General features: G+C 38.8%; 1 protein-coding gene across 2 annotated transcripts in view; it reads right to left on the minus strand.

The window, feature by feature from the left end:
• MAGI2 (membrane associated guanylate kinase, WW and PDZ domain containing 2) overlaps nucleotides 1–14,961 on the minus strand; it is a 1,334,711-nt gene that overhangs the window by 303,458 nt on the left and 1,016,292 nt on the right. For both annotated transcript variants that reach the window (XM_065884282.1, XM_065884281.1), the window contains exons 8-9: nucleotides 12,226–12,347; nucleotides 10,156–10,338 (exon numbers count right to left, since the gene is read on the minus strand). In XM_065884282.1, the coding sequence (XP_065740354.1) occupies nucleotides 10,156–10,338; nucleotides 12,226–12,347 (305 nt within the window). The remainder of the gene's footprint in view (nucleotides 1–10,155; nucleotides 10,339–12,225; nucleotides 12,348–14,961) is intronic.

Raw genomic sequence — 14,961 nt, forward strand, 5'->3', positions numbered from 1 at the left:
CAATACTGAAACTAGAAAAAAAAAATTAAAGCAGCAAACTTTGCTACATCTGTGTTAAAATGGGAATAAAGTTCTTAATCCTGGGGCACAGAAGAGAACTAGGATAGGACTTGTATAGAAGTTATCCCCTTCTCAAGTGAGCTTTTATCTAGACTGTGATTTTACATGAAGATGGCATAAACAGCACTGTATAGGCATTTACAAAGAAAAAAAATGACAGAAATGTGCAAAAAAAAGAGGTACTGTAATAGCATTTATTTGGGTTACAAAGGTCTCTTTTTATTTTTATTTATTTATTTTTTTTGCGGTACACGGGCCTCTCACTGTTGTGGCCTCTCCCGTTGCGGAGCACAGGCTCCGGATGCGCAGGCTCAGCGGCCATGGCTCACGGGCCCAGCCGCTCCGCGGCATGTGGGATCCTCCCGGACCGGGGCACGAACCCGTTTCCCCTGCATCGGCAGGCGGACTCTCAACCACTGTGCCACCAGGGAAGCCCACAAAGGTCTCTTTTTAAAAAACTAAATGAGTTATTGATGAAGCATAGCATAATTTTAAGAACTGATGCAACAAATTTTTTAATCCTTTCAAGTGGTTTGGTCTGTAGCCAAAATCAAGTATTTTGTCAACTATGGCATCTGTATCACCTACACATCATCATGGAAGAAGAACAGTGGATAGGAAGTGTTTAGTGTGGCTCTCACCCTCGCTCTGAGGTGTCCTGTTATTGATCTGAAGGATACATCACTAGCAGTGGGCATGTTAGGTATTTCAACAAAATGAAGTGAGGTTCTGAAACTTAGGTGTGTTTGGAAAGAACCAAGAGTAAATATATTGTGACAAGCTAAACAAGCACAGTTTATTTCTTCTCTACGGGAGATATTAGTATTGGTCAGCTGGCTAGAAATTCAATTCCATTTTCTGGCTTTTATAGAGCACAAGATGTTTTTGGAAGCATCTAAAGCTCATTAAACATCTAAAAAGGCAAAAATGACGTTAATATCAAGGGATCGTTTAGAAAATTATCTAACTTGGATTTGAGTATGAATATTTTGAAGGTCTTTCAAACTGAATTGCTGCAACCACTTCCTTTATCTTTATTAGAAAGACAGAGCTAGAGGCCTGGTGATTTTGCTGTTCATCATCTCTGGATATGTTATTATGATGCACTATTATTTATTCATAGCACGATAGAGAACTGGAAGGCAAAAACAGTATCAACACGTGCCAGAAGACTGGGAGAAGGTAGAATGCCCATGAAAGTCAAAGATAATTTTCTCAGGGCACTTTGAACAAACTCAAGGAAGTCAGAAACAAAGAAGCCATAGGAAGGATACTGCAGTAGATGAAAAGATGACTAGGGACTTTTTTTTTTTTTTTTTTTTTTGCCACTTCTCTCATCAAAATGTGGGGCTTAGTTTCCTTCCCCTTTTATCTGGGCTGACGAGTGACTTGATTTGATAACATTGTGCCAGTCCCAGGCTAGGCCTTGAGAGGCTTGACAGCTTTCCCTTTTGCTCTCTTGGAACCCTAAACCACCATGTAAACTGGTTCAGCCATGCTGCTGTTGAGACGGCATGGAGACGGAGATGCTGCACCGGCCCTGAGGAGTCCTATCCATCCCAGCTGAGGCCTCACCTTGCACATCCCAGCCCCAGGGGAGATCCTGATGGTGGCAGCTACACAACGCTCCCAGCGTGAGACTAGTGGATGAGAAACACCCAGCCGATCCCTGGCAAGAAACCGGAATCTTGAGCAAACATTTGACTGCGCTTTTAAAACACCGAGTTTTGGCATGGTTTGCAATGCGGCATTAGAAAACTAAACAGGTACTTCAAAGAACAGAAAGATTACATTACTTAATTTGCTTCCGGCAATTGACAGAACCATCTAAGTGGTTTACACTACCTAAGTGTGAACACTTATTTGTGGAGGTGGGTGGTGATGAAGCACTGGCTGATTCACTAGGATGTTTTTATAAGGCAGCCAATCAGTAAGAGAGGAGTCATGGGAGAGACCATCGCAGTGTGTGCTCAAAATTCAAAAGGAAGCCTGCCCTGGGTATAAGTTGATTATGAGGTGGGAAAACATGACACAGAAAACACTTCTGAATTACTTCTTGGGCTTTCTCATACATATAGATTTTTCTCAGGAGATGTTTAATTAACAAGTGTAGGATTTCATCAAACTGCTAAGGAGCTAATAATGGTTAGAGAGGACCAAAGTACAGTGTGGTAAGGCAGCGTGGGAAACCACTGGGTAATCATTAAGTGGAAATTCATTCCTGAAGGGCCAGCCCTAAGAGGGGCAACAGCTGTCACGTTGAGAGTAGGGTGGTCATCTGCCCACACAGCACTCACGGCCCCAGGTTAATCTCTGCTGTTCCATAGAGAGCTAAAAGGTAACTAAAATCTCAGATAGTGCAGTCATGAGACAGAATACCCCAAAGAGTGCTAACATCCCAAAGAATGAGAAATCGTACATAGTTCAATGTTCTAGCCTGATATGAAAGATAAACATACAGATTAATTAGCTTTGTTCTACTGAGTAGATAGCCATAGACTCTACCTCAAACACTCCTTCCAGGAAATTTTGAGCAGAGGCTTGTTTGAGAGAGGGTCAGGCTAGGATGGAGAGTGTCTGCCAGGCGGTACAGTAAGTGGGAAAGGAGTCTTCTTGCTGCTACTACATGCGGTGGTTCTCAAACTTCAGTGGGTGTAAAAATGCAGATTCTAAGACTTGTAGTTCAACATGACAGACTGAACATATATGGCTATCCCCTTTAACAAAGACTTTAAAATGAATAAACCCACAGCAACGAAGAGAAGGGGAGAGGAGCCATTTTGACAGAGAGGGGCCCTTATAAAACAAGACAGCTCAAGAGAATTTTAGAATATGGAATATGGATAAAGGCATGATAACTGATGTATCGTGGCTTTGGAAGGTATATTCTAGAGCAGGGGATGGCAAACTATGGCCCACGGAGCAAATCCTGCTGCTGCATGTATTTGTAAATACAGTTTTACTGAAGTACAGCCATACTCACTTGTTCACGTGCCATCCCTGGCTGTTTTCATGATGACAGATTTAAACAGCTGTGATAGAGACCACTTGGCCCACAAAGTCTAAAATATTTACTACTTGACCCTTTACAGAAAGAATTTCCTGCTTCCTGTTCTAGTGTGCTTTTGGAAGAAAGGGAAACATGGACAAGAAGGACTCTCTATTGCTTTGCAGAATTGCAGAAGGCCTTGGGATTAGGGAACATTGGATACAAGTATATAGAGGATCTGCCCTGCTACATCTGCATGCAGAACTCTCACCACCTACCCTAAGTCAGAGATGAGGGTGTCTCCAAAAAAAGGACCCTATTTAATAGACTTTCATATTCTGCCTCTGCCTAATAACCTCAGGTAAAATTTGACCAGTCTTCAAACTCCGCCACAGACACAGAAGTCCCAAGCAACTTTCTCAGTGTTCCATTTTTAAATACAGACAATCCAAGATCAAAAGACATTTGAGGGCTATGCTCTAGTAAAATACGCATCCACGACAAAAGAGGATATGGATGTCAGCTGTACAACCAGCGCAGAGAGGAGAATGAGGACAAAAAGATGCCCAGAAAAAGGAGGACCCTCTAAGGACCTAATATGATGGTGCTCTGAGGAAAAAAAAGTATCATTTTAAGAAAGAGATTGCCAAAAAAAACCCGAAGTAAAACTCCACAAAGTCCTTTACAGGGAAAAAATGTATTAATGATAGACCACCGGGGTCAGTGAACAAATTTACAAAGCCATGATAATGCAAAACCTGTACGAATATTACTAAAAGTAGTTTTAAAACTCAATTGGGAGATTGGGGGAGGGCAAGTGGGGGATAAGGGAGTTAAAGCTTCGTTTCTTCTCAAAGGAAGTAAATATAGGTCATGTCTAGAACTGTTAAACTGAGACAACAAGGGCAGGACAGGAGAAATTTTTATGCATTATAAATATTTCGATGTTATTATTATTATTATTTTTTACCATGTGCCTGTATTGCTTTGACCATTTTTAAAAGTATATAAATGCACATTCCCAGCACTACTTCAAGAAACTTGGAATCAGCAGGTCTAGGGGCACAGAAATCTGCATCTTTAAAAAGCTGCCCAAGTGATTCTGACAAAGTTAATCTTGTGTCCCTTTTAGAGAAGCTAATAAAGAGGTAGCAACCAGGAAAAGCAATAACATCAATCTGCTCAAATGGAGAAATGCCAGGAGCTAGAGAATGTCAGGGTGTTGGTTTTCCAGTTTGTTGCCATTCTACTAATAAAGTGAATAACTATTAGAAGAGGGCAAATAAAAACTGATGGGATGTGACTGACCTCATAATTCAACCCATCTACAGGAGAACCTCATGGATAGGTCAACTTTCCTTGCTCTTACATTTGTTGAAAACCGTAAGCCTTGATTCAAAAATTAGCCTGGGGAGAAACATGAAACACCATGTAACGAGGGAAGCTTTTTAATGGAAGGATGATAGGTAAGTATGTTTTAGACTCTGCAGTTTCTACATAAGCCTTGTTACATCAATCTTGATTTTTAAAATAGTTTAAAGAATGTTATCAGGATCTCTGGTGTCTACAAATGATTGCTGGGATGTCGTGAATCCTTAATAATCAGAAGTCGGATGGTTTCTGGGCACTATGGTAATTTCTTCTAAGAAAGTGTCTTCTGGAACATTATAGGACCATTGGGGATTGGCTCAATTAGTTGTTAAAAAACAGGTGGGGGCACAGTGTCCTCCATTTCTCCTGTCTCCATTGCTTCCTAGAGTCAGTGCTGACTGAGAATGGACCACCCTACCCTTGTTTCTATAGTACAGGACCCTAAGTCAACTTTAGTAGAATGGATTTTTCTTTGTGTCCAAACTATTGACATCTCTTTGCCTAAACTAGAGATGATCTAGAGCTAGAAAAGTTGATTAAAATATTTTCATGATTATTTCAATGTCAAATGACATTGCTCGCCTTTTAAATATCAATGATTTATTGTTTATATCTGTAGTGTCTATTATTTTTGTTAATTCTTGAGGTTCATTTATAGATGAAATCATTACAAAAAAGGAAATTAATTTTGTCCCTAACATGTACTTGTCTTTTAAATTTCATCCAGAAACTGGAAAGATGATTTGTTTTTGCTTCAATGGTAAGCTATTGGTCTGATTAGCATTGACTAGGCTATATTGGAAAAGTGGAATTCAGCTAATTCAGATTTCACTTTTTAATTTCTAAGTGTACGCATCCATCCATCCATCCAACCAGCCAACATTTATTGAGTAACTGCTATTTGCCTGGCACTGTTTCAGGTTCTAGGGATTTACAAGTAAAGAAAACATCAATCATAGAGTAAATCTCTATGATTAATTAGTTAAAAATTTACATGAGAAAGGTTTTATATATAGGTATTCATGCATTTATATGTTTTCTCTTTGACGATATATGATTATATACTGTTCCTTGATGCTTGCCACAAGCCTGAATAGTTCTTCTTTATCAGTTATAATTATCGTCTTACTTGATACTTCACATAAACACCCACTGAAGGCAAAATATTAACCTACACTGAGATGGCATATAAATCTTTTCCTAGGTATTTCCCACTACTGTGCTTTTGCACATTGCTGTTTCTTCTTCCTCTAGCTTTCTTCACTTGTCCACCCAGCAAACGCCTATTCATCATTCAAAACTCTGTCAGACATCATCTTCTATGAGGCCTTCCCTAAGCTCTTCTCAATAGAATTGACCCCCCTTTCCTCTGTACTATTTCTGGACTTTGTACATATTTGTATTTGCATTGTTATAAATATTCACTAACATATCACTCATTATTTCTATACTGTAAACTTCTTAAGAATAGAAACACTTGTTTCTGCATCCCAAGTAATTATCAGAATGCATGGCACATACGGGTATTCACTAAATATTTGCTGAACTGAACTGAGAAGCCATTCCCTCTACTATAACTTGTGGAATGCTACAGAAATATGTTTACATTTTACTTTAAATCATATAATGATTAAAAATAAACACAGTATTTTTGACTATTTAATAAGCAGTGGATTTTAACATTTTATTTTCTTTTCTGATGAGAGAAATTATCATCCCTAAAAAGCCTAATAAAATTATATAGTTAGAAACACACTTTAAAAAAAATTCTGTTGTGCCCTTGCCCAGCTCTCCTGACTTAGTGCCAACATCATGGTTATTACAGACTCATCCTATTCATACTGTGTTACAATTACTTGTTTATATATCCAAAGCCCCTCCTGGATGTAGACTCCTCAAGAGCCTGGCCCTTGTCATTTCCACCTTTGTAGTCCTAGTGGACAGCAATGACTGTGAAAGGAAGGAGCTTAACAAGTGTTTGCTGAATGAATAAATAGAAGAATAAATAGGGAACAGTGAAAAGAATAAAATCCTAGGTCCTTCTCTTTCTATTAGGACCATTCTGTGATTATCTTAAGTGCAGAAAATCTGCTAAATTCTAAATAAAGCTTTGACTTTGTTGTTGAGTAGGCTAACTTAGACTGTGTGAGTGTGGCAAACTAGGAAAATGAGTGAGAAGGAAAAACGCCTTATTGTGCAAACCTTTTGATTTTATTTTGTCTTTTAAGTTTACACTGAAAGAAGTCTTTTCTAGTTTTGAAACACAGAATAGTGGATTGGGCAAGAGAAAAAAATAACTGGGTTTTTTTATTATGAAAAGAAATGGGTTTGTTACCTGACCAAGGAGGTGAAAGACTTATATGCTGAGAACTATAAAACATTAATAAGGGAAACCAAAGATTACTCAAAGAAATGGAAAGATATTCCATGCTCTTGGATTGGAAGGATTAATATTGTTAAAACGGCCATACTATCCAAAGCAATCTACAGATTTATTACAATCCCTATCAAATTACCCATGACATTTTTCACAGAGCTAGAACAAATAACCCTAAAATTCATATGGAACCATAAAAGACCCAGAATTGCCAAAGCAATCCTGAAGCAAAAGAAGTAAGCAGGAGGCCTAACCCTCCCAGACTTCAGACAATACTACAAAGCTACAGTAATCAAAACAGCGTGGTACTGGCACAAAAATAGACATATGAATCAATGGAACAGAATAGAGAATAAAGAAATAAACCCACACACCTGTAGTCAATTAATCTTCAACAAAGGGGGCAAGAATATACAACGGGAAAAAGACAGTCTCTTCAGCAAGTGGTGCTGGGAAAGTTGGACAGCCACATGTAAACCAATGAAGTTAGAACACACCCTCTCACCATGCACAAAAATAAACTCAAAATGGGCTTAACGACTTAAATATAAGACACGACACCATAAAACTCCTAGAAGAGATCATAGGCAAAACATCCTCTGACATAATTTGTTAGGTCAGTCTCCCAAGGTAATAGAAATAAAAACAAAAATAAACAAATGGGACCTAATTAAACTTACAAGCTTTTGCACAGCAAAGGAAACCACAAACAAAACAAAGACAACCTACAGAATGGGAGAAAATATTTGCAACCAAAGTGACTGACAAGTGTTTAATTTCATACAACTCATACAACTCAACAACAAAAAAACAGACAATCCAATCAAAAAATGAGCAGAAGACCTAAAGACACATTTCTCCAAAGAAGACATACAGATAGCCAAAGAGGCACATGAAAAGATACTCAACATTGCTAATTATTAGGGAAATGCAAATCAAAACTACAATGAGGTACCACCTCACACAGGTCAGAATGGCCATCATTAAAAACTCTACAAATAACAAATGCTGGAGAGGGTTTGGAGAAAAGGAAACCCTCCTACACTGTTGGTGGGAATGTAAGTTGGTGCAACCACTGTGGAAAATAGTATGGAGGTTCCTCAGAAAACTAAAAACAGAATCACCATATGATCCAGCAATCCCACTCCTGGGCATATATCCAGACAAAACTATAATTCAAAAAGATACATGCACCCCTCTGTTGACAGCAGCACTATTCACAATAGCCAAGACATGGAAACAACCTAAATGTCCATTGACAGATGAATGGATAAAGAAGATGTGATATATATATATATATATATATATATATATATATACACACACACACACACACACACACACACACACACACACACACACACAATGGAATACTACTCAGTTACAAAAAGGAACGAAATAATGCCATTTCCAGCAACATGGATGCAACTAGAGGTCATCATACTAAATGAAGTAAGTCAGAAAGAGAGAGACACATACCATATGATATCACTTATATGTGTAATCTAAAATATGACACAAATGAACCTATCTATGAAACAGAATCACGGACATACAGAACAGACTGGTGGTTGCCAAGGGGGCAGGGGGTTGGAGGAGGGATGCAATGGGAGGTTGGGGTTAGCAGATGTAAGCTTTTATGTATAGAATGGAAAAGCAGCAAGGTCCTACTGTATAACACAGAGAACTATATTCAGTATCCTATGATAAACCATAATGGAAAAGAATATAAAAAAAGAATATACAAATATATATATGTATGTATAATGGAATCACTTTGCTGTACAGCAGAAATTAACACAGCATTATAAATCAACTATACTTCAATAAAAAAATATTGATACAAGAATGGGTTTGTTAAATATTTCACAATAGTTCAAAAGCACTGGGGATCCTTTTCCCTCTACTAAGTTGGTAGTAAATCCACAATTTCCTTGCATTCTAATTGTAGGTGATAGGATGATTTTTAATTGAGTCATTTGATGTTCTTTTGTGCTTTCTGGCAACACGAAAGTGTGGCTGCTTAGTAAAATCTCACCAGATGAACAGCAGAGTTAGATACTCTCTAACTTGCAGAAAATTATGTACACATGATTTTTATAACAGTAGCATTTGAAAAATGTAGTTAGTTAGTTTTGAAACTTTACTCAACTTTCAAGGAAATGTAACATCTATTAAATATATTATTACTCACTAGTGACTGGCAGTGACAAATATACTCATTAGGTGACCTTGAAAAGATGTTATTTCTATAGGAACCATTTAATAAACAGTCATTTTTAAAACGAAAAATGTCAGATGAAGACCTCAATTTTATGTTGTTTCTTCATACACGAACCACTTTAAAAACCGCGGAATAACAATTTGTAAATATATGGAGCATACAAATGGCATAATTTTTCCTCAAAAGTAATTCTCTAATTTCTGTATCTTCTAGGACCCATTGACTTTAGTAAGTTAACATCATAAATTATATCAATGTTGGGAAAAGTGTGAAATGGTGATATATAGTTATTACACTTTGTAATTTTCTAAGGCATTTCAAAAACAGTACTCCAAAATTCTTAAATTAGTATCTGATTATTATTTAAATAAGATCAAATTTGATTTCTTCTTTATTTTCCAGACAAGGAAAATGGTATAAATTATGGGACTAATTCCAAGTCATGGACCAGGTAGGAGAATTTAAAATCAGACTACAAAATCAGACTTAGTTCATTACTTTTTTCTCTGTCTCTGTGCACCTTTCATATTTTATATTTTCTTGCCCTTAACAATTTGCCTCTGCATTTCCATGTTAAATGAATTTTGATTATAATTTGATAGATATCCAAGTAACTGCATATGAAAATTCATTCATAAGGACTAGAGAAAAAAACCTTATATATTAAAACATTGTATGGGGATATAGAAAGATGAATACCATTAACATTTTTTCTACGAGATGAGCGTGCATATTTAAATATAACTAACCTGGGCAATTCAGCATGAGAATACTATAAGATTAATACAGATTTTAAAAATATCAATAGCTGAACATAAGCAAGAAAAGTATGAAATGTTAATCACATCCCTGAGAAGGGACTCCAGAAATAAATTAGAAAAGTGTCGCTCTCAAGGGTGCACTGAATCCAGCAAATAGAAGGGGCAGTCAGAAAAATGAGACAAAAATGGTATTTAAAGTTGTTTCCAGAAATACTTCAATTTGATTATTATTAAGTTTAGGGAGACATAATCTGTGGTTGTCCTAAAGTGAAGTGACCTTTGACCTTCATATTAAAAACACAGAAAGAAGCTCCTCGTATTTGCCTTAGGAAAAAGGTTGCAAAACAATTTTCTAAAGTATTATGGGACTTACCTGTTTCCATTTTTCCATCCTGAGCTGCAGGCCCATCGGGAATCACGCTTTTCACCTGCAGAAACTCATCAGGCTCATCTCCACCAATGATGGTAAATCCAAACCCCATGTTGCTCTTTTTTAGTGTGGTGCTGAGAAATGTTCCCTTCAACTGGGATGCATCCCGGGTAAAGAGTGGTTTTTCTACATTGGCCGACAGAAGTTAAAAAAGAAAAAGCACAGTTAAGGCATGTTCTTACATGGGGAAAAGCCAGCCACTGAGCAGCAATCCCAGGGGTAACTGTGGGGTTAATTATAGTAAATGCAAGCAGGTGTGACTTCAGGAGCACACCTCTAAGCACTTCCACAAACGCAGAGCAGTCCCAAGCATGCAGGGAAAGGTGAAAGAGCTGCTTGGTTTGGAGAGAGATTCTTTTGTCATCATTGTTTCCGTTCACTAAATTCACCTTCTTGTGCTTAAAAAGGGCTGAATCAACAGGTGAAGATAAAGCAGAGCCTAAAATCATCCAGACACATCTGGACACATTTCTCTTATTCTGAAAAGGTCCACGTAGGAGGTATGTGTGAGTGGCCGGTGCTGCCCCAAACCTTGAAGGGATAGGACTAGAAGACTGAAATGTACTATGTTGTTTCCAAAAAAATAGGACCAGTGGAATATTAGCACCTCTTCAAATGTCTAAACTGTTTAGAAAGAATGCCTGGATGTGGGACTGAGTTAGCTTTTGCTTATGAGATGCTATAAAGATAACCAGATAAATCCATTTCTACTGACCTGAGAGCGTTTAGTATACTCTAAAATGTGAGCAAGACGCAAGCCAATATCTCTAGATATAATTATGAATGTAAAGGTAACATATTTTGTCATAATATGTTGACACGTTCAAATCATATACCTAAATAATCTGAACAGAACTTGAACCCACTCATAGAGGTTTAACTAGTAATTTGTTATTTAACATGCTTTTTCAGCTATGATCGGTAGTAAGTATATTACTACATATATTAAATGCTTGAAAAATAATAGTCATCCTAGGAATTAGAATTAACATCTGCTTTAAATGTTACCACTGTCAAGTATTTTATATATTTTTTTAGTTGTTCCATTTTGGGTGATATGATTTGTTATTTAAAACAGCCAAACTGTACATGGTGACTTAGTTAAGTATTCTGTTTGCTGTTGTTCCATTTTAGGTGATGTGTAATGGACAAACTATAAAGTCATGAGTCATTATATTGGAATTTTACTTTGTCTATTTACACATCTCATATATCTTTGTGAAGAAGACAGAGCACTTCTTTAAAATATAAATAAAAAACACACATAATCTCGTCACCTCCGTTTCCTTTATGAAAGTAAAGTTTACAGTTTGGAGAGAAGTTCAACGGTGAGACCTTTACATTCATCCTTATCGTGCTGTAGTGATACGGTGTGAAATCAACCGCGGGCATATCTAGACCTCCCGACTACCAGAGCCTCCTTCGTGCTTTCACGTGTGAGTGAGAGCCCACTAAGACGTGAAAAGTGCGTGCAGCATCTCATCCCCGTATGTGGCTCCAGGGTGAAGTGAGGTGCAGCAAGCAACCCAGGACACACCGATGCACCCGGGCCTCCAGGCGAGGTGGCGCCCATAGTAAGACAGGTCACTCACGCTGCGCGACCGCTCCCGGGCGGCGCGGGGGCAGGCGGGTTTGGGCCTAGGTACTGTCGATGAGTAGCTGTCTACTGTCACAAAGGAGAACAAGCCTCATTCTTGTGCTTGGTCATTTGAGGACAAACTTATGAGTCTCTATGAATCTCTGCAGTTTACGGTACCACGGTCATACCCTTTCAGCTCTACCTGGCAACGTGCTGTAAATTCCTATAAGGTGCTACCCGAGGCGTTACCTTCACTCGTGAATGCTAAATGCATGAGTTAGAGACAGAGCAAACACCCAGCTAAAGCTAATTGAGGGGTCTGGGGAAAGCAACTCAATTACATGAAATGGTCCAAGATAAAGGCCTGTTTGGAGAGCAGGCAGTTCGATAGACAGTCTTTCTCTCTGAAACACTGCGTGCTGACAGGTACTAACCTCGGAAACCTGGGGCCTGCAGGGGCTTTGTTCCAAGTTCTGTGTGGGGCATGTTATGCTGCTGTAGCTTCCTTTTTGCTTCCAGGACAGGGTTTTCAAACTGTGTTCTTCTATTTATGTGGCTGAAAAATAAAATTTCAAATTAGGATAACAGTGGGGCAAAGTCATTTAAGAGAACATATGAATAGCTCTAGCTGAATACCCCACCAGCACGCAGTCAGGCCTCTGCTGGGGCTGGCCTGTGTACGGTACGCATTTCCCTGACAAGAGTAGAGCTCTCAATGGCTCTCTCATACGGTATTGTATTTAAGTTATGCATGATTGAGCCAGAAGAACTAGAACGTGAACTTGCTTTCTGGTCTACCGTGTTAGTTTGAGAGGAGTCTGGTGCGTTCAAATAAATGGCCAACAAATGAAATTTATACAAAATGGTGCTGAAGAAAAACGTATTTGTAAAGTGTTTCTAAGCTTTGTAAAGTCCCAATATCCAACCACATAAGTATAAGGTCAGTTCACTGATTGCTTTACTCTTAGGGCAACTGAAGTCCACACATTTTAGAATCAGACAGACTTGGATTAAAGGACTGTGCGGAAACACTCCTAAGGATATTTAGGAGTTGTGGAATACCTGTAGGATGATTGATACTGAGATCAGTCAAAAGCAGAGTATTTATATTCTCCCTAGTGAGACAATAAACTTCTAGATATCAGACACAGAGCATCTTTAAGCAAGTGTGGATCAGCTAAACCAAGGGCTTAGAGTTGAAGAATTCCTTATAGTATTCTTACAGTGTGATGCATTCTTGTATAAAGTTCAGAATTTCTTGTCCATGGAGAGGGTGGGGACCATAACTCTGCCTAGCAGCAGTGTCAAATAGCTCTTTCTCTACATATACATGCCCCACTAGAGCAGTGGCATGTACACTGATTTTGGTTCTTTGTACAAACAAAAATAGGATTATTGTATGAGAGCATGAAGAGGAGAGAGGGCTTAGAAGAGGAATGAACAATTACTCAGTACTTAACTCTGTGCCAGGTACTATGTACAAATTTCCTCAGTCAAGTCTCCTGGCAACAGTCTTGAATTCTAATTATCCCCATTGTAAAGGTGATGAGGCTGACACACAAGAGGTCAAATGACTTGCTCTAAATCACGTGCCTAGAAGTGAAAACGCTGGGAACGGACCACATCTGTCTCTAAAATTCATCCTTTACCTACACACCTTCTCTTTTCAATGTATGATTTCACATTGATGAGTGTACACATACTTAATGTGCCCGCGCAATCCTCTTATTTTAGGTCTATAAATACACGTAAGAAAAGGAAGGAGGTAAAAGAAACAAAATCTCAACAACTAATTTTCTGTTAGTATAAGTCGGATAATCCTGGTGAGACAGAAAAGCGATTGTCAGAAACACAATAAGACGACTGCAGTATCTAGTTACTTCCTCATGAGGTCGGGGCAGGGGAGCTGCTGCCACACAGGCTCTGGAGTCACCTAGTCCTGGATTCAAGATCCAGCTCTGCCGCTTGATTTGCTGTGTGACCTTGCACAAGTTATTAAGTCTGAACCTCAGTGTCTGCATCTCTAAGATGGGCACAGTACTGGCTTCCTCCTGGGCGGTTGTGAGGATTCAATGAAATAATGAATAACGGCCCAGGGTTTCAAGCACAGACATGCTCAGTAACTAGCAGCAGCTGTTATCATCATGGCCAACACCATCATCATCTTATCATCACTGACACTGTCCTCATTTTGAGTCCAGAGAGGAGTTTTTACCGGGGGGAGGGTCTTTAAAAGCACCAGAACCTCTCGCTAATATTGCCGCTGGTATAGGTTAGGATGCTATCCAGGAAAGGGGTGCTTATAACGTTCTTTGGTAATGGTACTCACTGGTATGGGGTTCAAAGTACATGTGTCTTACGTAAGATTATTTTCCATTGGAAGTAAAAGCTACTGTACTGCTCTTGTCACCAAGGAGTCACCATGATCTGTGGTGTGTAGTGAACTACAGTGTGAGCTTTCAAAGCTTCCTTAACTCCATAAACTCTGACAGCACCACTCTATTTCAGGAGGGGCAGATTCGAAGCCCCTCTTCCCTTTTCTCCATTGTCTCTTACTTAACTCCTTTGAAATCTTCCTGTTACCTAAAGAAACATTATTCCTGACCCTGCCCTTACTCAGCTCCGTATCTTCTCCTTTGGCTGCATCACCACATGCACCTTTTGCTTTGGATACACTCGGAGCCGCTCAAATCGGCGACGCCCTATCAAGCCTCTTCTCTTTTCCCGTGAGACTCAGAGCGTTAGTGGTGTAGCAGCTGAAGCAAGACAGCCTGAGTCTGAGGTGGCGTCTTAGGCAAATCCCTAAATTCTCTGAGCATCAATATCCTCACCTGTAAAATAGGGACATTAATATCTACTTCTTGGCGTTGCTGTGAAGATAAGAGAAATAATGTTTGCAAAGTACAGATATACAGGGAGGACCCCGCACTTGTAAGGTATAATTGTTCCTTATTTTCAAAGTATAGTTATCCTCTATTACTATTATTTATAAGTGCTGTTGCTGTTATTGTCATTATTATTACACTGTTTTTTCCATCTGTTCCATAACTCCTTCTCCAACCTCACCCAGCAACATTCTCTGCCTGTGTTGTACTCCTCCCCTTGGTTGTCATAAAACCTTGAACAGACCTCTGTCATCACAGTTTATTTATTTTCTTACATCCTGCCTC

Source organism: Phocoena phocoena, chromosome 9 (assembly GCF_963924675.1).
Source record: "Phocoena phocoena chromosome 9, mPhoPho1.1, whole genome shotgun sequence".
Taxonomy (NCBI): Eukaryota; Metazoa; Chordata; class Mammalia; order Artiodactyla; family Phocoenidae; genus Phocoena; species Phocoena phocoena.